Here is a 27,232-nt window from a genome sequence, read left to right on the forward strand (position 1 = left end):
ATACTGCGCGGAACGATTTGTCTATCCCAGGTGGGCCCAGATACCACTGTTGCCACTGCTCATCACACCAGGCCCAAAGTGACCCACCAGGCCAAGAGCCTGGAGGTAAGAGCAAGGTCAGGGGTTAGAAATATTGCTACCACCAGCAACAGGACCAGAGCTCAGGGAAAGGAGGGACCAGAAGTAGCCCCCTGGCAGCATGCAGGGCAGAGCCCTTCTGTCCCCTCAGGGAGGCCAGCAACCCCAAATGCCTCTCTGACCTCTCTTCTTAAACTCTCTTGTCTCCCTGATAATTCTTTTGGACAGTGGGAGACCTCAGTTTCAGATTTTGACGTGGGTCCACAAAAACTTCTGTGTGGCAAAGCATTTTGAAGATCTGCCTAATACTGACATCACTCTTCATTGAGGGCAACGGCCCTAGAAAATGAGACTCCTCAATACTCCTGCAGCGCTAGATAGTGGGAATGTCCAAACATTTCCCTTTCCCTGTTTAGCTGGCCAGATTGGTATGCCATTGTCATTCTGATACTTGCCTACTGACATTGCTATTTAGGAAGTAGACTTCTGCAATATGCTCTATATAAGGGTTGACCCTAAAAGTCACTTGGAAAGCTAGAGGTTGGTACAGCAGTCAGTGGTCCACCTATAGGGAAGGTCAGATGGGAACATATCACACCAATACTCTGCATTAATCAAATTAGCACTCTAGTCAAATCCAAGGTCTGTTTCAAGATCTTTGTTCTTACATATGTATATATGCCCAGCTTTTCTTAGCAACTTTTACTCCTGGGGGAATTCTGCACCCCTGTGCATGTGCAGAATTCATGGCCACTGCAAAATTCTATTTTTCACTGCCAGAGAGGTGCTGCAGTTATGCCTTTTGCTCACCAGGGGCTGCTTTTGTGCCAGAACAGAGGGCCGCCACTCTTGGGCGAGAGCAGCCCATCTGCTGCTAGGAAGGAGAAGAGGCTGTGATCCTCACAGTGCCCTGCCCATGGAGCATGGTGAGGAGGCAGTGGATATGGGGGGGATGGATAGTGTGGGGCACATGGGGCTGCTGGGAGGGAGGATCACAGGCTGATTCAGAAGGTCTAGTGGGGAGGACAGACTGGGACGGGCTGAATGGGACTTGGGGTGCAGAGACTCATGGGGACGGGCAGATATGCCTGAATGAGAGAGCCTAGGGATCAGCCAGGGTATACATAGGGGAGGCTCCCCAACTCCCTAACTATCCCTCCCCCCAAAAAAACCTGTTCCATACTTCTCCTGCCCACACCCCACAACCCTCCAAGTTCACTCCCAGGCTCCTTCCCAGCAGTTACTTCTCTCTCAGTTCCTCCATTACTCCTGCCTCCTCCAAGCCTTTGCACTGCTTCTGAGAGGTGCAGGAAATATGGTTCTGTATTGTAGTTTAAATGAATTGTTACTCAAAGTTCTGTACTTATATGCCTAGTAGGGAATCTATTTGTCAAAAACATTTCCTGAATCTTTTTTGCTGTCTGTATTGTTACAGACATACTTGCTGATAGGTATTTTAAAATAAATTACCCAAATAATTGAAACTGGCTTGATTATATTGTTTTATTTTGACAAAATATGCAGAATTTTAAAATATTGTGCACAGAATTTTTTATTTTTTGGTGCAGAATTCCTCCAGGGGTAAACTTTCTCTCCACCTCCACTCCTTCTGCTATACTAAGTAGGAACCCTTCAACTGATGCAACCAAAGAAGATTCAGTAAGTGATGGTCCTGGGATAAGGCATATTTGTAAAAGGGTCAACAGTTATGGAACTAATTTCCATAGGAGATCAGGCTGAGCCCTAGTCTCAACACCTTTAGAATAGTCTGCCTATTTCATTTATCTTTATAGGTTGATGTGTCCTCAGACAGTTATACCATGCACACCTGACTCAACTATCAGCTACTAGCATCTCACCATTATAAGAAAGCAGTTTAAAAGGAGGGAGAGAGAAGAGTTAAAGTATCTTTTCATCTCTAAGGCACTATGCCAATGGGATCAGTGGGCAATTGTATAATAATTAATAATAATTTGCCACTTAAGTCATTGTTGCACATTTGCAGTTCTGTTTCAGAACAGATAAAATGCACTCTGGAGTTTACCTTCAGTGTCCAGGGAAGAGAAAGCTTTTGTTTGTTCATCTTCCTTCTGTTCTAAAGGGTATTCAGCAAATAAAGTGTGGAAATGTTCATGCCATTCTCTTTATAGTCAATTAGTTAAGCCTAGTTTAAGTCTCTCTTTTTTCGGCTGATTCACTTCCACACTGAAATTCTCTGTTGGTCAGAGAAGGCAGAATTATTTGCTATAGAGAATAAGAAAGCTGTTACTATGGAGATTTCAGACAGATTACATGTAAGTTTAAAAGTGAAGGAGAGGAAGGAGATAGATTGATAACTGAAGGGACAGGTGGAGTCAACATCAGCTTTCTAAAGGATGAAAGATACTACCAACATATTTGTATGGGAATCAGGAAAAACTGAAATGAAAAGATGGTGGTTCGGTTAGGAGTAAGGGAGGTCAACAGTAGGGAGGGGATGGATTCAGGGAGGAGTATTACAGCTGTTTTGTGAGGCAGAGGGCAGTACAGAAAGATGAGAGAATTTGTAGAAGAGCAACTTGGTGTGGTCCCTGGAATTTCTTCAGAGGTGTTGAGCAACCCAGAAGTATAGGTTGAGGAAGCAACGTGAGGGGTCAGCCAGGACACAGAGAATGAGACTATGTGGTTGGATAAAAGAACAAAAGAATCTAGGGTGGAGGATAAGAAGGGGTTAAGTGAATCAACTATGGAGCTGAGAGAGGCAAGGGATGGGAGGTCTGAGTTAAGGGCAGTGGAGATTGAATTTTATATATGGGAGATCAAAATCTTTCTCAAATTCCGCACTTTAGGTTGTCATTCAAGACTATTTATCAGCTGTGATGCCACTGCATACATTATCATCTGAATCTGCAATTAATGTCATTTTACAGACCTCCGTGTTGAGAAGTTGAAGGAATAGTCAGCACCCACTCCCCTGCCGTCCAAGTGCTTCCTCTGCTTGTACCTTGTCTCAATCAGCCTATGAAGCAGAAATTGAAAGTCACTCCTGATCCATTATATGTGATATAATACAACTTAATACATAGGCAAATTGCTCTTATAATGCATCTTCTACCTGATATGTTGTAAAGTGAGGTTTATAATCAATTTAAAAATAACACAAAAACATTCAGCTCTGTAAGGATTCCTCCTAGCTCAGTGATGAATAGTGCATCTTTTCCATACTTATGGTATTTACACTTTAAGGGTATAACCTTCAAAAGATAATAGACTGCAGACTTTCACGAATATATGCTGTTCTCTTAGGGCTAAAGTGGGTAAGAATGACATCTATTTCTTTACTAGTATAAGTGTGTATTGTAATGTACACAAGTATTCTATAGAGTAAATAAACATAGTCTGTAGTTACATAGCTTAAACCTGTATATATTTTAGGTATCTTTTTTCCCTCTATGGATTTCTTTATTAGTACTGCTTATTAGCACTGTGTCTTTAAATTCTGAAAAAATTCAATAACCTTTTTTCAAAAACATAAAAACGAATAGTTGCCTGAATTGGTTAATTTTTTAAAAAAGTTGAAAAGCATTAGAATGAGGTAAGTTCTTTCTCATGGGTTCAGATGTTAGACATAGCAAAATCTGTTCAAATTACTCCATCCAATTCCCGCTTTGACTGGCTCTTTTTCTACACTAATCCTTTAAGGATTTGCCCTGATTTGTTTTTGAAAATTTCTTCTAGCTGTAACTTGGCTACAGCAGCACTTCACTGTTCTCTGTTAAGGCAGGGGGCTGGGGGTAGGAGTAGAACTGTTTACATTTGCAGATTACTGGTTGTCAAAGTATGGGCACATGTAGTACCTCATGCTCCCCAGGAACCAATGTACCAAGTGCCACATCACCTTGAGGTCTAATCCCAGCACTCACGGCTGCTTTGGAACAGGGCTATGACATTGATACACTTGCCCTCCTCCTCTCTGCTGTTCTATTATGCAGGCAAGGAAATAAGCAAGATCTCAGTGCTCTGGTATCAGATTTGCTTGGGTTACTGCATGAAGAATACAGTGAGATGTGGGGTTGGAAGCCTTTTAAAATATCTCTAAATCTACATCTCTCTTTTTCAATGGCATTTCTTACAGCAACCACCTCTGTCTGTATGTTTCCCAGTTTTGAACCTACTTACAGGAGTAAGGATGAACACTGGCTCTCTAAGAGGAAAAGACAGTGCCCACTTCCACTCCCTCCTCTTGTTCTTCCAGGGAAAGAGAGGAGTTGAGGGCTGGTCGGTGCCGTGGGAATCAGACAGCGAGAAGAAGCAGTGCTTGCATGAGTTGTGGTTGAAGGAAGAGGGATATTGGAAGTTGGATGACCTTGCCCCATTGTAATCCTTGCCACGGGGTTCCTCTTCACTCTTACAGAAGTCTGGGTGAAGCTGCCCTGAAAGCCTTCCCCTACACCTCACCTTCCTACAATGAGGAGGAGCCGCAGCAAGTGGCCCAGCCCTATTTCAGAAATGTGTGAAAGTGGTACTAAATTATGTGCAGCAGGACTCGGGACCTACACCTATGCTTGATTTGCAGGTCTCCTATTAGCTCATGGGAAGTATGACATGATAGACAATAACCCCACCAGCAGAGGGGTGCCCTTCAGTGAAGGAAATCTATTTACAATGGCGTCAGTATGCAATTTATCTGTGTGTATTAACAAGCCCCCGGTGTAGTTCACCAAGCTGTTTATGCCACTGTCTAATGCTCCTCATTTAAAAAGAATTCTTATCTAACCTGAAATTTATCATCTTTCGTTTTCAACTTATACTCTTCATTTTAGTCTGCTCAGTTGCAGGAAAAATCCCTTTTTCTTAACTCATTTTAGTATTAATACCTCTTAGATGGGGGAGGAGGTGTGGGTGGGAGAGGGTGTGTGTGTGTATTGTTACCAGATCTCACTGTAAATATCTCTTACCCAATTATACTTGAGGGACAGACCCTCAACAGTTTACCTCAGCTGAGGGCCTTCTCCACAAGTCATTCTTCATACTATATGTAAGATTTTCTGGTTCTTTTTCATTTTAGGTGGAAATTTGTCAAGCTTCTCTATTTTTGTTTGTATGGTTAGTTTTGGTTGAATTGTTTGTTTGGGATATTTTAAGTTAAAGATGGCTCAAATGTCACACGTAGTACAACATATTCAGTTTACCAAAGTTTTATAATACAGTATTATTACTTCCTTTATCCTACCACAGCTACTTCTATAAATACAGCTCAAGATAGGATTCACCTTTTTTGGAGGAGAGTTGCATATGACTCGGTCTTATTTATTGTCTCTGTAATCCCCGAGGCTTTTTCCAGCATTACTGCTTTCTAAATACCAGTCTGCCATTTTGTATTTGAGGATTCTCATTTCTTGCCATTACATTTATCTATTGAATCTCATCTGTTTTAATTCTGGCCATCACTAAGCTTGCCAGGTCATTCTCTAATTTTAATTTTGCAGCTGCATATTAGAAAAGCATGATTCCTGGGTTGTTGTGCTGTGGCACATGTCCAGTTGCATTAGTCTAATAGGATCCACTGTAATTTCACATGCAGGAGGAATCAGATGCGCAACACATTGCTTCATTCTAAGGAATATGATTTTGTTATGTGCACAATTAAACTTATTCCAATTTTTATATGAACAATTAAACATATTGTAGTTCCAAAAAATATCTTCATTATTTAAGTGCTATGTGTATTCAGGGTTAGATCTTGAGCCTATTGTGCATTTTTCTTAATTGTGCTAGTGTATAGACAAATCCCAAAGGCCCTCTGTGTCATCATCAAAAACAAAAGTACCTAGGACTTGGGGATCAAATCTCTTCAATGCTAGAAGTCAGCAAGTCCAGGGTTTTTTTTAGCTGTTTTGTAGGGTTGAGAAATTGACCATTACTAATGGCTATAGACATTCTAGTACTGAGGTACTTCACCACCTACACTGATCACCGTGGTTCTTGGATGATCTGCAACAGAGAGAGAGAAAGAAGAAAATCCAAGATGGAAAAAGTGCTTCAGTACAGAATGTCTCAGATGCAAGGAATGTTTACCAACTTGTTCCACAGTCATGAAGTAGCCAAAGTGATCCCACTTTCTCTGTGCCATAGAGAGTCAGAAAAGTCACATCCTGAAGAAGTTTTCTGGACTGTAAATCACTTTGTAAACCTAGATTGCTCCACTGTTCTCAGAACACATTTTACTTTTAGGAATTATTGTCTTATTTCACAGTGGAAATGATCTTGCCTCCTGGATGACTTCATAGACTACTAGTTGTAAAACCACAAAACACTTTCTAAGAATTCAGCCCACTCACACAAGTAGTCACTGACAGTAATCAGGACCACCAGCTGTGACACTGACCTTTGCCCTTTCTGGGATGGTAAACAAGAGTCGACAAATCCTGGGGTCCTTGCTAATGGAGACTGTCAACACCTCTTCAACTACATATCCTGAAACATGCAATAGTTCCAGTATTTTTTTTTTAAATCCATTAAAAGGCATCCCAATAGCCAACCTCTCTTTTTTAAGCTAGTTAATTAAAAACAGTCCAGCATGATTTGTCAAGCTCCCAATATCCTGCATCCTGCTTAGCCAAACTTCAGGCCAGAGCCTGGTACAGAGATAGCACTGATGCTCTAGTGAATGACTTATCTCTGACCAGAGATGAGGAAAGTACTTTCCTAGTCATCCTGCTGCTCCTCTCTCTTGATCACCAAATATTCCTGTCCCACCTCCCTGCCAGTGCAAGGGTGAATGGAAATGGAGTAGCCTTGAAATGGCTCAGAGATCCTTTCTTTAAAACTAATTCCCAAGGGTTGTTATGGGCAACTGTTTCTCTACCTCCAAAGTAGTTACCTATTATGTCCCACTAGGTTCAATCTGTTTTTCCATTTTATTCAATAATTATATGAAGCTGATGAGAGTTGGTGAAGTAGAACAGGTTGAATTGTCCACAGTACCTGGGGAAAACACAGCTATATGTGTTCTTTTCTTGAATTGTGAGCAGCATCCTCTCCCTATTTTCTCAGGCCCTGTTCACCAAAGCACATCTATAAATCATCTGGATGTAGAGTAGCTGGCTAGCTTTGAACCCAGGCAGGACTTGGTTGATACGACCTACCTCTGGCCAGAGACAAGGAAGCACATTCAGACTCATACTGCTGGTCCACTCTGATCATCAAATACTCCTGTCCCACCTCCAAGAGGGTGCAAGCGTGACTAGAAATGGAACAGGATTAGAGAAACACTTCAGACAAACACTTCTCTCCAACATATCTCATTTTTTAGTTGTTCTGCAATTCGGAAGTCCTTCTGAACTCCTCAGTGCTATTGACTGCCTAAATAATAGATACAACAATAAAAAAAAAACTAACATCTATCTATGACAAGCTAGAAGATGGGCCACATCCTATCAGACAACGATCTTGTCACAATGATCCACATATCTGCGTTGGTTCGGGTTTGGCTGTTTCAACTCATTTTATCTAGGAATTAAGTCACACACCCTGAAAAGGCTCCAGTTAGTTCAAAATACAGCAGCCAGTCTGGTTAGCCACAGAGGTTGTGGGAACACATAACCTCGGTGCTTTGTTCTCTGCATTGGTCCCCAGTGAAGACACAGCCAACTTCAAGGTTTCTGTCCTAATATTGAAACCCACAATCAGTCTGGCCCTAGCTACTTGACAGCTAACGTCCCTGAGTATAACCTGTCATAAAAGCCACATTCCACTGGAACCAGGAAACTCCCAACCAATAGGTCATGCTCAGGAGGGATGGAAATTTCACAGGAGCTGGACCTAAATTATGGAGCTCATTTCAGTGAAGGGTACCATATAAGTACCTGGTCGTAGATAGTTAGGAAGATGTGGAAATAACTGGATAAAAAGTTAAGGACAAGGAATAAATGAATATTTATAATGTCTAAATGAGTGAATGGAGCTTGTAGAGGAAATCTGTGGTGAAATCAGCAAGGGGATAGGGGAATAAGAAAACAACAAAATCATTGTTTAATATTACATGTTTGTTTGCATCTGTCTCCCCCTTCATCTGTGTGTTTGTGTGTATATGTGTATGTTTAGTGTGTGTACTTAGATTGCAAATAATTCAGGGAAGGAATCTATTTATTTTTATTTCTATAAAACAGACTTTAGGCATTATCAATGGTAAATGTCGTGGGCCATATTCTGCCCTTGGATATACATGCACAACTCCCACTAAGGTCAATGCATCAAAGTCAAAGGGACTTGCATGTTCATACCTGAGCAGAATTTGGCCCTCTTGAAACCTAGTTTAGGTCTGGGGGCATTACTGTGTTGGAAAGTTGATATCTGAAAATCAAAATAAGTGATTATTTGTATTGTATAGTATTTAATTTGTAGGGTTTAGCATTATTTTTTGAATGTTAGGACTCTTGCTGCTTCCAGCTAATAGTTGTGTTATCCCCATGACAGAGAGAACAGTTGTAACATTAGGAGGATAACTTTGGTGAGCCAATCCCTAGATTGTAAGGAATGTCAAGTTACCATTGTCAAATATCTGCAAGTTATTCTGAAGATATTTTATTTTAGTACTTTGAATATCTGACTCCAAACATTTGCAGGATATAGGGATATAAAGAAATAAGATTACAGATGCTGGATGCTGTCTACTATATCTAACAAGTCCAGATGCTTTACCTCCCAGTATGGAGTATGAATGTTTTTTCCATGATAGCATGGATTTCTAATCTCTCTTGCTCTTTGATATAAATGCTATATCACAGGGTTTCACTACATTACTATGCATGATGGTTATACCATTATGTGCAAAAAATGGATTTATGTGATTGTGTGTTAGACCAGTTTATTGCATATGGTTGCCAGCCAGTAATGATTGCTAACAAGTGTAGCTGAAATAAAGTGTGGTATTCTCTACTTACTGTATAACTAGGCTGTGCACAGTAAGGTGCTTGCCTTTTAGTAATATCTTTCTGGCTCAAAAAATGTTCTGACAGGAAATCCTTTGTAAAGATACAGTAACAGGTCAAATAAATGAAATGTTCATAGTTGGGAACAAATGTTTTATGTTATTAGTTTTTAGATATTCTCATGAATTAGTTACATTGTGCAGCTTCTGAAAATTCTTATAAACAGTGTAATGTATGTTAGACATATTGCAACTCACACATTTTTATTACAGAAATGTGCAAGTTCCAGTATGTATGGTCACAAAAGAGGTTCCTAATGCAGATAAACTAACAGTGGTATGATATGATCATGTGTGTTTATTTGCCAAATTTTAAAAAATTACACGTATTAGATAATTCTTTCTCTGTGTGTAGTGTGAAAATGGTAGTTAAATGTGTAACGGCAGATGACGTCACCCAGGGAAAAGATCTAGAATGAGAATGAAGGACCTGTAGAGAAAGTCCTTTGGCTTTCCACAAAACAAGAAGTGGAAAGGAGGAGGAGTTACTGCTACTAGAGGAGATGTTGAAAAAGCATTTAGAGTAGAACCAGGAAAGAACAAGGACAAAGTCAAGCAAGGACAAAATAATTATTTTTATGCAGGTTGTGTAAGCTTTTCAAGGATGAGTTCTTCTTTTTCTTTTTCTTATATGTTTATACAGCGCCTCGCACACTGGGACTAACCCTATAGGCACTATCATTATAATATATAGCACATAATAATTATCATAAATTATTCATAGCATACCAGGTAAGTGGATAGATTTCACTCTTCAAAACTGTTAATCTAGAATTTCAAAAAATAAATTTGGGGAAAAATACTACCACTAGCTTATGACACTATTATACTTTGCACTATGCACTTCATTAAATTAGTGAGAACAGTTTCCTGTATTTTATATATATTAGTACATTTAAAAACAAACAAACATATGTTAATCATTAATTCTGTGCAAAAGCATGAAAGGGATAAGGTTCCAAAGTATGGTATATTCTTGGCAAGATTTCACATGAACTTTAGCTTTATTTCAGTAGTAATACTAGTGCTCTTGTCTAAGTGGGCTCTAGTCAACTCTCACTACTCAGGAAAGATAAATCAAATTTATGTATTGAGTTATATGAAGAGGAGAGGAAAAACGAATATGATTTTAGTTTAGTGTTAGCACTTTGAAGACTGCCATCAACAAACCAGCTTCCTGCAAAAGAACATTATACTACTGGTCCATTGCAGCATTGTTACTAAGGGTCTTTTAGCATTTCCATTATAAATGTCTGTTTTCCATGGATGCAGTAAAAATTCACTGCAGGCTGAAACTTGGTATATCTGATCTCAGCTCTTAAGCAGTGGTTGTTTTTTTTAACCAGATTTCAAGAAAATTGACTTAGTTGTTTTTATGTTATAGGGATTAAAGAAAGAAGAGATGGTTGTGCTGGTATTTACTATTTCAAGTGCTATTTTTTTTCTGCTTGTATAATATAAATGCTTTGCTATTAGCATCTTTCATAGATCTTTTGTGCTCCAGTGGAATATGTAACTGTTCTTTTAAGTGACTGAAATTCTGATTGAATGTTGGCACTTGTTTAGAGAAATACCATAATAGGTACATACAATTACAATAAAGGCACATTTTGCCTATGATACATTAGGCAGTATTGAGGCAATTGAAAATTATATTAATTTACAACATTTTTTAATATAGTGTATTGAATATTCAAATAATATCTGATAAAAAGAGGGCAAAAATTCAACCATATTTTCAGATAATTTATTTTTAGTACATATGACATTTATCCAAATTATGTATCTATGTGATAGCTAAAATACTTTAAGCCAACTGTTCATATGGAAAATAATCTTCCTCCTACCTCCAAAAGGTCAGTAATCTTTGTATAACAGAGTCCCACTCTTGTGTCTGAACTACTTGCATGTGACTAGAATTGGAATGTTCTGAGATCAGTTCTGAGCTACTGAACTGGTCCGTCAAAGGGTGGCATAAGTTGAACTGTTGTGAGGAGTATTGGCCAGAAAAGCCTCAATCTTCATCTTTCTATTTATCTGCTGATAGTGGAGGAGGTCATATATTCTGAATTGGAAGACGCTTATTTATATATGTCTGCAGTAGTTTTTCAAAAACTTGTTTTCACCGTGGTATGTCAGTATACATCTGGAACTTGGTTTTTATTGTTTTATCTTCTGTGGGTTTGAATCATGTTTCTTCTTAGGTTATGTATATTTCCCTCCCTATTTTCTAGATGTGGCATCTGTATTTACTGTTTCAGAATGTCAGAAGCATCTCTGCATCTTCTAATGGGCTCTCAAATGTGACTGGAAGATGTCTATCATGGATGACCACAATTGCTACTTGCAGTATCTTGGAGTAGTTCATGACACACTTGGATGTGAGATCTGCTCCAAATTGTCACCTTTAAATCATCAGGCTCCAAGAACATGTCAGGCTTTGGCTGACCTACCCTGAAGCAACCAATAAATCCAACTTGAAGCCAGTTTAAAAAAACTCCCTTGAAGGCAGCAGCTTCAAAAGTCAATTTTTGCTGGTAGATAAGACGCTGTCAGAACTGCTAAGTTTGGTGCAGATCTGCCTTAGTAGGCGCCCAAAGCAGCAATTTAATAGCTTTGCTATGATTTGTGAACATCCAAAATTATCAACCAAAGATTCATGATAAAGCTTCATTTTCATCAAGTTTAGATACAAATTAATTGTGGAACTGAACTCTATCATAGGAGTCAGAATGGAGCCTCTCCCAAAGAGGAGATTGCAATCCACATCCATGACTGTCCCTCTTGATTCTCCCTCGTAAATAAAACCTAAATGTTCTGGTGATGATAGTTCTATTTTCACTTTGGCTTTCAGAGACTTGGCTTTCAGCAAAACGGTGCTGATTCAAACAGGCCATAAATTTGGATCTGGAGTATGACCAGAAACTTCCAAATTTTGTAGAGGTTTCTATTTTCTCTTTTAAAAGAATTAAATTGCTTGTTGATTTCTGGTATTGGGATTTCTATGGTAGAGAAAGGCTTGATAACACAGGTTAATTTATAAATTAGTCATTTAAATTATTAGAGCTGGTCAGCATTGTAAATTAACCTGAAGAATGAAGAAGTACAGCTTATATCATTTTAATAGCAAATAATTCCTTAAAATCCTTTGGGAAACCTGACATTCCAAACCACTATGTATATTAATGGATATTTAAAAAAAAAAAAAAGAAACATTTCCTGAGCATCGTGCATTACTGAGCTGGTAGGAAATAGAGCTTGTCTGGCAATGCCGGAAGGAGGACACAACATACTGGATATGGTTTAATTAGGCTGTAGCTTTATTCCTAAATATCTGAGAATACCTGGGAGATAAAAGGGTATAGTGTAGGTAATTCATAATCATTTATATATGCCCTCCACCCCCCGGAATTTCACTCCTTTTTAAAGAATACCTTTAAATCCTTTACTAATCCATTTTATCTGATCGCCATATCCCTTCCTCATGGAGTACCTGCACTGGACATCTGCCACAAAGAAGTGTCAGCAATTAGCTTGACTGCTTCACCCCCATATATAGCCAGGCTCCCGGATATATATCCCTCAAAGCCCTTCCAGAAAAGTCCCTACTGGACCCAGGTATTAGATCCTAGATCCTAAAAGAGGAAACAAAAATTGCCAGTCCGCAATGACATATGGGCTCTAGGATCTGCACCAGATCCTTACACATATTATCAGTGATGGGATGACATGTATCCTACCTAGGGCTGGTGCTTTGAGACCACTCTGCCAGAAATCTCCGAACTAAAAACCTGCTACAAGGATCTGAGTAACCGTTCAGTCTACTTACAAACATAAGGGCCAATAGGCGAGTGGAAGACGTTGATGATACTAGTTCCCAGGTTGCTAACGACACCATGTACTGCAGCACCTGTTCCTCTGTAATCATATTGGTGACAGTCCTTCCCACTTCTGAAATTACACAAAGTCATTGAGACTTCTTTCATAGCTGTGCCGCATTCATGGAGCCACCGATTTCTGAGCTACACTGACAACCATCATATGCGAGAGTTCTATCGTCCCAGAGCCAGCTGCTGGAATCTGTCTATCTGAAAATGAGACATGGTTGCATTTGCTGTACCGTTGTCAACCCTGGGCACACATTTGGAAGAGAAACAGATGTCAAAGTGTAAATCCTGTAGTACAAATACCCTCGCCAATCTCATAAATCTGAGTGATCTTGAGAAAGGGGATGTGTACTACCGCCAAGTTGTCACACCAGAAACACACCCTTACATTAGCAAATGCTGCTCCCCAAATGGCCACTGCAATCAAAATGGGAGAGAATTCCAGAAATGTTATATCCTGCACTATTCTTTTTTGCATCTAGCTAGCGGGTCATTTCTGGGTGCACCACCTGCTTTGGTAAAATACCTCAAACCTGTACCTCCTGATGCATTCAAGAGGATCTTTAAATCAGCCTTGAGTATCCTTTCCTCCCTTCACAAGGGTACTCCATTAAAATGTCTCCTGCATCCACACATCATTTCTCTAGTAAATCATATAAAATGGTGAGGTCTAGCTATGCATAAGGTGGCCATTGGAAGCTGGGTGCAGGGTGCCCACCCTGGGGCCACAACCCAGCATGCAAAGATATCCAATAATAGATTGCAGCTCATGGCGTGCACCTGTTCTGGCCACTCTGCCTCCCCCAGTCAAGCCCCGTGGCTCCTGAAGCTTATTCTTGGAGAGTTGTGATATACCCAGCAGTGTGTCTAGCTCAATGCCCGGTTAGGTCAGCATAGTGGAAGGCCTCTCTGTTTTTTTCCTGTGCTGGGGGTACCTTCATTTTTTTTAGCCAGGATCTGAAGGGTGTCCATCAGGCTAACACACTCATCTGAATTTCCCCTGTCCACAAACAAAAAGTCATCAACCACCTTCCTGCATAACTCCCCAGTGTAGGATAGTACTAAATATCTCACAGGTTTATCAAAACAGATTTATCTTGTAGCTTTGTCAAAATAAAATTGTCCTTAAAAAGAGAAGCCCAAAAGGTTAAAGTCAGAAGGATGCACTGGCAGCAATGGAAGAAAACCAAACTTGATATCACACTTGGCCACCAGCACCTCTGGACCATAAGACCTAACCATTGGCACAGCCTTTTCAATGGGGGAATAACACATGGAACGCAAGGCTGCATCTGTTCCATTATTAACTGAGCTACCCTGTGCGCATGGCATGTGATGCATCAAGTTATATTCACCTAGCACTTTCTTAGGGACCAACCCTAGGGGAGAAACCCGCAAGTTCTATATAGGTAGGTGATTGAATGGCTCTGTTTCCCTCTTCTCCTTTAATTCTTGTGTAATTTTTTTCTTTACAATATGACACATTCCCAATAAGGACTTCAAATTTTAGGACATCACATTACTTTTCCCCCCCATAAAGGGGATCTTAAATCCCACAGTAAACTCATCCCTCAAATATGTCCCGTCTATCTTGTTAGGTTAATCCCAAAGGAGCACCCTTAACACTTGCAGTTTGACTGGAGATGGCACTCTTGTCTGGTTCCCATCAGCAAGGGGCTGTCATGCTTGACTATCACCTATCTTCCAGACTCAAGCCTGTGCAAGCCTAAGGTTAGCTTGCAACATCTGTGTTATGCCACTAGGTTCTGTAGAAGGTGTGTATACCCCAGACATCCCTCACACAGCTCCTAGGATACCAGATTCTTCCATAATCTATTTGCTAGTTCTGATACCCTGCTAAGTTTGGTGTCTCTTGCCCTCTGGGGGTAAGGGGATAAGAGATAAGTGACCACTTAGGATGGAAGAATCCCATGCACAGCTACAGACTGGGGACTGAAGAGCTAGGCAGCAGTTCTGCAGAAAAAGACCTGGGGGTAACAGTGGATAAGAAGCTGGATATGAGTCAGCAGTGTGCCCTGGTTGTCAAGAAGGCTAATAGCATATTGGGCTGCATTAGTAGGAGCATTGCCAGCATATCGCGGGAAGTGATCATTCCCCTCTATTCGGCATTGGTGAGGCCGCATTTGGAGTACTGTGCCCAGTTTTGGGACCCCCACTACAAAAAGGATGTGGACAAGTTGGAGAGAGTCCAGCGGAGGGCAACAAAAGTGATTAGGGGGCTAGAGCACAAGACTTATGAGGAGAGGCTGAGGGAACTAGGCTTGTTCAGTTTGCAGAAGAGAAGAATGAGGGGGGATTTGATAGCAGCCTTTAACTACCTGAAAGGGGGTTCCAGGGAGGATGGAGCTAGGCTGTTCTCAGTGGTGGCAGATGACAGAACAAGGAGCAATGGTCTCAAGTTGCAGTGGGGGAGGTCTAGGTCGGACATTAGGAAAACGTTTTTCACTAGGAGAGTGGTGAAGCACTGGAATGGGTTACCTAGGAAGGTGGTGGAATCTCCATATTTAGTGGTTTTTAAGTTGCGGCTTGACAAAACCCTTGCTGGGATGATTTAGCTGAGGTTAGTCCTGCTTTGAGCAGGGGGTTGGACTAGATGACCTCCTGAGGTCCCTTTCAACTCTATGATTCTATGACCATTCTCCCCTCCCCACTTAGGTCCCCAAGGAGGAAAAATAGGCAAGTTCCCTGAAACCCACCAAATTCACCCCTACATACACCCATTGAAGCATTGGACAGAAAGGACTCACTTTCACATCTTGCCCCTGCAACTTCCATCTGGTGCTAGTCACATTCACACCTGCCAGCCGTGTTGCTGTCCTGTCCTGCTTCTAGGGAACAAACTAAAATCACAGTGTGGTATTTTGGGTCCATTGTGGTATTGCATACTTGTGTAGTGGTTTAATATCATTTGATATAATATAAGGGACCAAAATATAGCTGAGACTGGTTATGTCACTGAATCTCAATATTAAATACATAATAATTTATATTATCATGTTTTGTTTTTCAGCTGATTTTGAGATTATCCAAAAACTGTTGAAATGTGGGAATTCCCTGAAAGGAAAAAAAAAAACAAAAAACAAAAAAAACACCCTAAAGTTAACATGGTCTGCATATCCATATAATAGATTTGTAATAAAAAATGTTCATTAGATGGCTGCATTTAAACCTATTGAATAACATACTTTATTGTATTCATGTAATATTTTGTATCTTTAATATATACATTTTGTTTTCCAGCCCTGAGGGACAACAGGATTGAGCTGGTTCGAGCTTCATGGCATGAACTGAGCATCAGTGTCAGTGATGTGTCTCTGTCAGATGAAGGGCAATACACCTGTTCTTTATTTACTATGCCTGTCAAAACTTCCAAGGCTTTTCTCACTGTTCTGGGTAAGTATAACTGGCTGAGAAGACCAAAGTAAATTGGTTAAGAGATGATTCTAAGACTTCTCAATTGTTGGTAAATATTTTAGGGTGACTTTTCAGAAAACTTAGCAGAAGATGCATGTAAAACACCCACTATTGCTTTCTCTAAAGATTGCTTGACTAGAACCATGCCTAGGAATAGCAAGGCCCCTATTACATGTGATGTGGCAGGACCATGAATTACAGTGCACATCAATAGCACCACATGCCGTGCTCCTTAAAATGGACATAACCTCTATATCCCAAGCACCAAAGGGGTTAACAGGATGCATTTGTTCATCTCCTAACAATGTACTGAACAGGGCAAAGGAGACAAAATCAGAGAGCATGAAATCAAAAAGAGACTCATAGTTTTTCCTTAGCTATGCATTTTCTTGGCTCATTCTATTTTATTTTTTCCTCTACAAAGTGCATATTTTCACTGGGCTTGCTTCTTTTATGCTTCATCCTCTAAATGCTCTGCCATTTTCCCCAAAGGTTATAGAGACACACAAAAAAAGCAATAGATTCGTAGAGATGCCCAGAAAATAATGTTTCAGCTCCAAGCTTTATGTGATTCTATCAATGTCAGTAGCCCAATCAGCTGAAATTGCTATGGTTCATTGAAACACACCTGTGTACCTAACAAGTGATACGATTTTAAAGATTGATTTTTTTTTCCATTTTGTTTTGTTTTGCTTTTTATATATAGAAAAGCAGGCTGTTTAATTTAATGGACTAATGCAAGATGTTCTTTGTGCTAGTAATATTAAAGTTAATCCAGCCAGGGAATTGGTTTTCTGCATAGGATATGAAATATGCCTCTGTGAGTCCCCCTGAGCCTATTTTACAAAAATACAAGTTTGCCATTAAGGACAAAAAATATCCACTCGAAGAGTATGTTGGGATAACAACTGCCTAAGGGTTAATGTTTTTTTCTGTAGTGAACCATCTCAAGATCCAAAGAATAGATAACTAGTCAAATTCAACTTATTAAATGGCAATGGGACACATATAAAAGGGTGTTACAAAGGTAAAAAAACAGATATCTAAACAGTAGCTTCTAATTAGGGTGGCTTGATCTTTTATGGTCCATTTAGTTTTTTGTTTGTTTGATTTTTACATGACTGCTTTCCAACACCATCACTTTTCTTTCCAATAAAAAGACAGCAGCAAAGTTTCAGAAGCATCTATCTCCCTATAGTTTTATTTAATTGTCTGTTAGAAACACACATTTAAAATGCTGCTAAAGATGCCCTTATATGAGAGTAAGAATCTTCCTTTCTTTGTAATTCATTCCATGCCATCATTTTAATCAGATAGAGGATATTTCTGCATATAAATCATCTTTCTATTCATGGGTCTGATTTGGATTAGAAGATTTTAATGTAGAGGGATTTTTAAAAATGCCATTTCATGCCCCTGAAAAGTAGGAGTAGTTTTATTACAGAAACTACACTGTGATAGGTGTTGTTGCTTGTGTTTGGAGTACTGTTTGATTGGGTACAGTGTTTATCAGTTTCCTTTGGAAAAGGAGAGATGCAAACAAATGAAAATGCAAGATGTAGAGAACAGAGTGGAATTTCATTGACTGATCCCCTTATCCAGGAATGAAAATCTGTGAATTAATTGAAACATTCCAGATGTAAAGGGTAAACGTAATCATTATTATGAGAGCTTTTGGAAACTGGTAAAAATATATCCCCTCAAAATAAATCATTTCTGTATTTTACTAAGCCAGTCATTGAATATAACTAAATAGTCTCAATTTTATTCACAGTTCTTTATTTTAAATCTCCCTCCATTCCTCAAAACATAATCCATGCCATCTCTAACGTTCTTTGTATGATATTTTATGGGCACAGGACCTGAGCCACAGCTCACTGAATCAATTGAAGTATTCCTATGAATTCTGTGTGCTTTGGATTGGGCCTACTATTACTATATATGATCTCAATCTGAAAAGAAATGATATTTTTAAATTTCCTTTTGCCCTCCTTTTGTGGTAGGATTCCCTGAATTCATGCTGGAACTGTCTGTCAAAATGCAGCTTGTTCAGTTTGGATTTTGTTCCTGGTTGTATTTCATTTTAACAAGAGAAGTTAATATATTCCATGCCTTCCACCCAAAAAATGTGATTAAAATGCAGACATCCCCTATATATTTAGCAACACGAAGTCATTCTGAACTTGAACATAAAATATAAGACAAATTGGACTGGTTTAAAATTGACTTACAAAACATGTTCATTTTCTTCAGTTAAACCCTAGTATGTTCAGATTCACTGGTCATATTAAAATAGAAAACAGAATCTTGTTGATAGGCCTGTCAGTCATAAAGTGAATAAACCTATTTGTTAATTACTTTACCTGTAATGCTAAGATTCTTAGGGAAATTGGTCAACAATAGTTTAGTCTTATCAACTGACAGCTCTGGTCAAAAGCTTAAAGTAGCTAATTGGCAACATGATGTGTCTTTTATTTGCGTAATTGTTAGGTGTTCCTGAGAAGCCACAAATTAGTGGATTTATTTCACCAGTTATGGAGGGAGAGAGGATGCTGCTAACCTGCAAGACCTCTGGTAGCAAACCAGCAGCTGATATCAGATGGTTCAAGAATGACAAAGAGATTAAAGGTATTGAAAAACATTTCCATGTAATTATGTGTTAACATCAAAACTAAAGTAATTAATAGGATAAAGTATTATTTGGAATTGTATCACTTTCATTTTTATAAAAAGACAGTCATTATCTAAATGTGCAAGTATCAATTATGTGAAAGAACTGAAAAACTGTATCATCATGGCTGTATGTCTGGTTTTTTTGTTTGTTTGTTTGTTTTGTTTTGTTTGTTTTTGTTTTGCAAAATGTTACAAACTCTAATTTTTAATTATAGTGATCTTAAGGTCATAATATCACATTAATTGAGATGGATCATAAAATGCTTTACAACAACCTTTAACACTAGGTTCATGTCACTATCAGTATCCCAGCTATTTTGCTATTTGATCTACTCTTGCTATTCCCAGAAAATTGGTATTAGTTTTTATTGCTGTCATTTTCATCCAGTCTACTAAAAGATCAGGTGAACGAGTTGGTGGAATTTCCACTGTTTCAGTGTAGCTATTGTTTTAAAACCATTCCTTTAGTATCCATGTATCTCTCACATTTGTCTGGCAATATGGATTTTCTTAAGGAATCAAGAAGCTGCTTTGAGCAAAGCTACAGAAATTATAAGAGAAATAGTTCATCTTTCTTTGGTATCCCCCAACATAGGGTAATACCTAATAAAACAAAGACTGATATACAAAATTAATAAGTTAAAGAGACCACGGCTGGTATTCACAGAAATACTATTTCTTTTTAATGTACCTGTCTGAAATTTCCAGTTCAAAATCAGAAAATTGGATTGGAAAGGGGCATGGACTTTGGGCTCAAGTAGATTAAAATATGTCTGAGTTCCTGTGGTCAAGAGAAGATGGGAAGCAGGAAAACAGAGAGTGGAGGCTTTCAGCCTGCAAGAAGGTAGAGGAAAATACCAAGAGAAAAGTAACACCTTCTGAAATATAATTAAAATGCAAAATTTAACAGAGGACATAACATACATGCTGTACTATGCCAGCAAAGCTGTCATTCAAAAGAGATGTCAAAGTGAATATGTGCAAGAAGCGCTATCAAAAGAAGGAAAATAAACATAGATAGTGCCAGTATCCTAAATGAACTACTGGTGTATGCAGACATATCAGCAAGGGCAATTCATGCCACTGGGTGCTTTTTAAGAGTCAGATCTTTCAGGCTTGCACAGTAATTATGCCTTTCCCGTTCAGCTGAAATGTAATAGCAGCAAAGCAGACAATTTTGAGATTTTGATCTTAAACTAACATACTACTTTCTGGGCAGTTACCTAAGGGATGGACATAAGAAAGAAAATAGAATGGAGGAAATAGATGTTGAAAGTGACTAGTAATAGGAGGTGAAAAAGATACAAATGAGGGAAAAGCCTTGAACGCTTTAGTTTTCTAGGTCTTCTGAAGAGCACATTACCATTGTCATGAAGGTTACATATAAAATAACCTAACTAGTTTGCAATGGCATCAGCAGAAGGCATATTAGCTTTTGTGCACTGGAAAAGGTGAAATGATAAATCTGAGAAAATAGATATGAAATTGTATGCTAATGCACCTGACATTAAAGGTTAGGAGTTCTGCTGTCTGGCACCAGTAAATCCAATTGTGTTACAGTATATTATACATGGCACAAAAGAATATGAATGATACATTGAGTTCAGAGTAGGAGCAGGGGGGGAAAAAGCCAACTTAAAATTTTGCTTGCATTTATATTAGCAGAAAAAAAGAATCATCATCTGGTAACAGAGAGCTGTTTAACAGACTGGATGTTAAGAATGGGAGAGGCAGAGTGTGAATCATTGCATTCCATAGCTTATATTTTAATGTTCTGCCTCTGATGTATGCATCATATTAGCATAGGGATGTGAAGTTTGGCTTTCTGGTCCTTTTTTATTCCTATCTGTTCAATAATATAGCTGGCTGTAGCATCCCTAAATCCAGCTTATTAAGGGATACAAATCTATCAGAAAGTAAATACAGAACACTTATTTTAAATAACCAGGTTTTGTAATATAATTTATTATACACTGCTTGGAAAGTGTAACCTTGAATGTGGTTTTAATTTTCAGAAATATTTTCAAACTATTTTCCTATTTTTTCATGTGTAGTAAAAATAAATAAATTAATATTTTTGCAAGAGAATGGTAAATTTAAAATGAACTTGTTAATTTTTAATATGTGCAGTGAGATCAGAAATGTACTAATCCTTTTGGCTTGACAAAACTCCAACTGAAAGTATAATTTAATCTTTTCAGATCACAATGCAAGGTTAAAGCAAAACTAGGTGAAAAATATATGGAAGCCAAAAATACCAGATTTGCCCAGTTAATGTATGGAAAAATATATTTTCAGTAGATAACTCTTACATAGATGAGAATAATATAAGGTTGTAATTGGTTGAAAGTAATCAGCGAGTGATAAATCAGCAAGATTCTATTGTTTTTCTCCTCTGAGACCAATAAAATGGAGCTAAGAAAAAGTGTTAACCAATCAGAGTGCATATGAAAACATTGCATCCTGATTCGTTGTAGTGAAAAGCTGTTTGTCTGCATGGGGGGTAGAGGGGAGCTTTTTTTTTTTTTAAAACTTTAAGCTTCACTTCCTCTAATGAATATGATTTTCAGAAAAAAAAATCTGTTACTTCAAAAACATAGTTGACCATTTATAGAAAAATGTATAGATATTTTTGATGATCCAGATATTCAGGGTTTATATAACAGCACATACGGGAGTTATTTTTTCAGTGAAAATTAAGGGTCAAGATTTTGAAGAATCAGACATCTAAAAGGCTCCCAAAGAAGTTGTCTCTTTTTTCAAAAGTGCTGAGCACCCAGCAGCTGTAATTAACGTCAGGTAGGACAGCTCCAAGGCATTGGGAGCCTTCACTTCAGTGTGAGCTGCTGGATGCACTGCACTTTTGAAAAATGAGACCACTTCTTTAGGAGCCTTTTAGACACCTGTTTCTTGAAAATCTTGACCCTTAATTTTCACTGAAAAAATAACGCAGTGTATGTACTGTTATATATAGTTCTGAAAATAAATCTATTTATTCAGGTGCTTAATGTTAAACTTAGGACCCAAACTTTAGGCACTTTTTAAATCTAAGCTAAGATATTTTCTTCCTTTATGAATGTAATAACCTTACTTTAGCCATGGTCAATATTTCCCTCAGCTTTCTGATCCATAAATCATGATAGTCACTTCAGCAAAAATTGAAATCTGCTTAATGCTTAGCAACCAACAGGAAGAAAAATGCCTGGGTGAGAAAGACAATTATTTCTGAGGCAAAAATCAGAATTACTTAACTACCTGGATTCTTACATTATCTGGAGTGAGTGAAAAAGCCCATCTTTCTGATTCCATAGACATTTTTAATCTAAAAAGATGTAGCTTATGACATTTTAGATCTGCTTTTTAAAATTGACTTTTCATGGAAATTTTATTTAGGTCATCTTCCTGTCTCTAATGGGATTTGTAAATCTGAAACCTCTTGCATTTTCCTTTCCTTTGATTAGGAAATAGAGGACACATGCAATCTCAGTAGTATATTCCTTTACAAAAATTCATTTTAGGCCTTCATTAGGACAAATCAATTTGGCCAGGTTGTTGTTTTGCTGAAATAAACAAAATCAATGAGCAGAATAAATAGTTGTGTACAGACTACAACTAATCCAAAAAGTTTATAAGTGGCTCTTACATTAACTTCTGTACATAATAACTTTTAAAATTAAACACCTCATCTCTTGGTTCTTCTGTTCTGCTCTCATTTATGCATCACACAAAAAGGTTCTTTCAATAAAAGGCCCAGCCCTGCCCACTATAGAGAGAAGCTGAGAGTTTGCAACTCTATGAAGTCAATTGAAGTTGAAGGTGCCCATCACCTTAGAGTATGTCTACACGACAGCTGGAAGCGAACAACCCAGCCGAACTAGACAAACTCACTCTAGCGGGGCTTGAGCTAGCACACTAAAAATGACTGCGTGGGCATTGTGATTCAGGCTGGAGCTTGGGCTTTCAAGTGTATAAGGTCAGGTGGGCTCGAGAGCCCAATTTCCAGGCCAAGTGGCAGCATCCACACTGCTGTTTTTACCATACTAGTGCGAGTTGGTCTATCCCAACTCGGAGGCACACTCTCAGGTACAGTGGAGACATACCCTTAGAGGGATGGGCCCAAACTGAACAAAAGAGACCATTAAAGTAGGGCTGCTTAAGAACAAGAGGCAAATTGAATATAGCAAAACTGTAGGAGAAAGGATGGGGCATGAAGGAATTTTGTTTCAAAAGTGGATGTGGCTTGCCTGCAAATTATAATGATTAGAATGAGATGTTTTAAATCTGAACAATGGTGTTGATGTTTCAACTATGGTTTTAGATTTAATTCATAGCCGAGGTTAATCCTGAATAACCCACAGATGAACCAGTTCATAAAAAATAAATAAAGCACTTGCAGTCTTAATCTGTCCATATTTATTTAAATCAAAAGTCACATACCTTTACAATATCCTTGTATCAGATATCTATAAAAGATTAGATACATAGACTTCGAAAATTTTACTGTAAGTAGCACTACTAATACTTAAGGGGATTTAAAAAAAACCCCCAAAACTGTGTGTTTCTCTAGTATATATTAGGGAAAGCTTATTTCAAATTGGGATGTAAATATTAAAGATAATGAGGAGAGGCAAGACATTCCTGACTTTTAGTTGATTTTGGTTTAGTTTATGGCAGCCTTTAACTCAGGCCGATAAGATGGGCATCCTCTTCAACATGGACCTTTCTATATGTCTTCAGACTATGTAGATAGCGTGCATTTTCTTTCGGCATGACATCCTTGCAATGCAGCTTTTCCTATCTATCCCAACAGCTAAAGCTCTTGTCCCAGTTCTCATCAGTTGATTTTGAAATTGCTTTTCTTATGTGTGTATTTGATAATGGCAGTATTGGTTCTTTTGTCAGACAAATAATGGAATGTCTGGCTATAAAACTGGGGGGGTTTTAAGCAACGAGGGGAAAAGTTTAAAAATGAGTTTGATATGTACCAGGGCCTTTTACTATTGCATTGTGCTCCCTGAAAATCATTAAGCTAAAACTGGTTTTTGTTCTTGCAGATGTTAAATATTTAAAAGAAGAAGATGCAAATCGCAGAACATTCACTGTTAGCAGCACACTGGATTTCCGAGTGGATCGGAGTGATGACGGTGCTGTTGTAAGTTGCCGAGTAGACCATGAGTCCCTAAACTCCACACCTCAGATAGCAATGCAGGTTTTAGAAATACACTGTAAGTAATATATAATATATATATATATATGTATGTATGTATGTATGTATGTATATACACACACATACTTTTACATTTTCTGGTTTTGCGTGTAAGTGTTCTGTCACTAGACATTTAATAGATATGACATGACATGAAACTTAATTTCTTAATGACTTCAAATATATACGAATCCTTCCCTTATAGCTCTATCCTGCAATTCTCTTAGCAAGTCAATGAGAGTTTTCATAGAGTAAGAACTGCCTTAGTTTTTTTGGCAGAGGAGGAGAGAGGACAAGTGTTTTGTGGATGATAATAATTTCATTGGTTTTCTCAGATATTTTTTTAAAATCAAGACCATAGTTTTATGTAGTAATCCCTATTTTGTTTGACAGTGCCATAGAAATGTGAAGTGATGTTAGCAGCAGAGATTAAATCAGCAACTTTGTGCCCTATTAACACAGCTTTGTATGATGTTCATTATGTCAGAACCCAAGAGAGAAGAGCCTTGGTAGTTATTCTTGGGGCTTGTCTGCATGGGAATAACTTTAATTTGTTCTCATTAAAGTGCCTTGCACTAATAAACAATTTAAAAGAAATTGGCACCTTAGGTTGCAGTAATTAATCTTGTTTGGAGTAAAAGTAACTTTTCTTTGCAGTGAATGTCTGTGCTTTAAGGTTTATGTGAGTGCATTCCTAATCACTCTGCTTCTGGCAGTTCTCCCAGTGCTATCTCACACTGTATTGCTTCACACCTAGCTCAGCCTGTATCTATACTTGTATGCCCTCCACTGCTCTGGAGTCATCTTGACCAGATAGCCTCTCTCTAATTAAATGTTGGCAAGCAACCAGGTGCGTCCCTTTTTGATACTAGGTAGTGGTGAGTTCACAACCCCCTGCAGAGCTCCAGTCCCATCTGGAGAAGAGTCTCTGGAACGTAGACGTCTACAGTATACTGTCAGAGCAAATGAAAGTGAGAAGGCAATCCCAAAGCTGGTCCCAGTGCCAGGCCAAAGCAGAGGAACGCACATCATGAGCACCTGGACTACATTTTTTGCAGGCGAGGTCATCACTGCACCCAAGAATGATGTGGTAGATAGTTTTCCCTTCTCCAGGGATTGTCACCTCATAGTGGTGGAGAGGGTTGTGTGTTCCAATGACTCTGAGAGCAAGGCCATCTGGAACTTCATGCTCTTGGCAGGGTCACCCCGGTGGCAAGGTTGAGGGGGATGTTTCTGACTAAGAGCAATCCAAGAAGATCTCAATGGCAGACCAGGCAGAAGAAAAGTGGAATCCTTTTCCCAGCGGCTGTGAAGGTGGATGAAGGCTGCAGCAAATTAAGGGTCTCCATTTATCTTGGATTCCATGCCACTGGACTCAGATCCCTTATCTGTCAAGGACCATGTGTTTGTTGGCGTGTGATAACATCCCTATGCTAAAAGAAGTCATGCACTAGCGTCTTGACCGAAGCTCCTGGTCTACCGTGCCATTGTTATTTCAACTCTGCTGTACAGCTTGGAAACCTGGACCATGAGAAGATATCTCATGAGCTTGGAAAAATACCACCAATGGTGCCTTCGAAAGATCCTTCAGATCAGCTGGGAGGATAGACATACAAACGTCTTGGCTGAATCAGATTTTACCAGCATTGAGGCCATGATTATCCAAAGCCAACTTCGCTGGATAGTTCATGTAGTTCACATGGCTGATTCCCACCTCCCCAAGAGAATCCTTTTCTCACAGCTGAAAGAAAATCAGCAAAGTTGTGGAGGGCAAAGAAAGCGCTTCAAAGACACCTTGAAGGCAAACATGAAGAGGTGCAACATTGACATCAAAACTTGGGAGTACCTCCCTCAGGACCATTCAAAATAGAGGAAGGCTCTGTTGGAGGGATCTCAACACTTCGAAACAGCTCGTTGACAGGTAGAAAAGGAAAAGAGGAACAGGCGGAAAGAACATCAGAACATTCAGTGCAACAACACTGTGCCTGTCCCTCCTGGAAATACCTGTCCTTATTGTGACAAGACATGTGGATTTAGGATTGGACTATGGAGCCACCTGTAGGCCCACTACTGAGGTCCCTGGAAGACAATCTTACTGGTTCGTAAGTGATTGCGATGTTGAGATAGTTTTCCCCAAAGTATCCAAGACATTGCAGCAAGCTCTCAAGATTCATAGCAAGTGCCTTAGATCCCTCCTATAGCAAGGGGTTGGTCCAGAAGGAGATTTTTCCAAGTGGCCAAGAACAGTCTGACATGGCAGACTGAGAGATTACATAAGAACCTCATGCATACTGCCAGATTGAAACTTCTCTGCGGGAGAGTTCTACCAGCAACCGGTCAGAAAATGCTGCAAATGGGAGCTCTCCTAGGAACATACCTGTATTATAATACAACTAGGTAAGGGGATTTAAACATTATTTTTCTGTGACCTAGCAATCTGCCATCAAGTTAGGAAGAGCTAGGAGTCTCTTTCTGCCTGCTCAACTTTTAAACATCTCCCCCCACACCATATGCTCAAAGTGCCAACCACAGGGGAGATTTAACTCTATAAAAATGTATTTCTCTAAAGTAGCAAAACCCACAGGCATCAGCCACACATGCTGCTCCCCACCCTCATTACCAAGCTGCTTGCTGCTTGCTGTTCCTCCCTGTCCACTGTGGTCCCCATCACTCCCCACTGACGATGTTGGCACTGCAGGAATTAAAATATCAAACACAACATGTGTCAGGTATGTTTACTATAGTGGCAGATGCATAAGTGGAAAAAGCAGCAGAAAATGTATTGTGCGCCACAGTTGTAGCAATGTACCGAGATTTAGGTACAATTACGTTTTTATGAAGTAAATGGCCAAAATCAGGCTACAGAGGTATTCCAAAATGCATAGAGATTGCAAGGATATTTAAGAAATTTCCTCAACCTTTTTTGTTCAAACCAGAAAAATGTTGATTTATTTTGCAGTGTACTTGTGCTACTTTATAGAT

General features: G+C 39.0%; 1 protein-coding gene across 2 annotated transcripts in view; it reads left to right on the forward strand.

Moving 5' to 3' along the window:
- The window catches only part of CADM2 (cell adhesion molecule 2), a 908,788-nt gene that overhangs the window by 745,324 nt on the left and 136,232 nt on the right, over positions 1-27,232 (forward strand). For both annotated transcript variants that reach the window (XM_067543384.1, XM_067543391.1), the window contains 3 exons: positions 16,198-16,350; positions 18,862-18,999; positions 24,099-24,269. In XM_067543384.1, coding sequence (XP_067399485.1) covers positions 16,198-16,350; positions 18,862-18,999; positions 24,099-24,269 — 462 coding nt within the window. The remainder of the gene's footprint in view (positions 1-16,197; positions 16,351-18,861; positions 19,000-24,098; positions 24,270-27,232) is intronic.

This window comes from Emydura macquarii, unplaced genomic scaffold (assembly GCF_026122565.2).
Source record: "Emydura macquarii macquarii isolate MOO-44397 ecotype Brisbane River unplaced genomic scaffold, CSIRO-AGI_Emac_v2 contig_75, whole genome shotgun sequence".
NCBI classification, from domain to species: domain Eukaryota; kingdom Metazoa; phylum Chordata; order Testudines; family Chelidae; genus Emydura; species Emydura macquarii.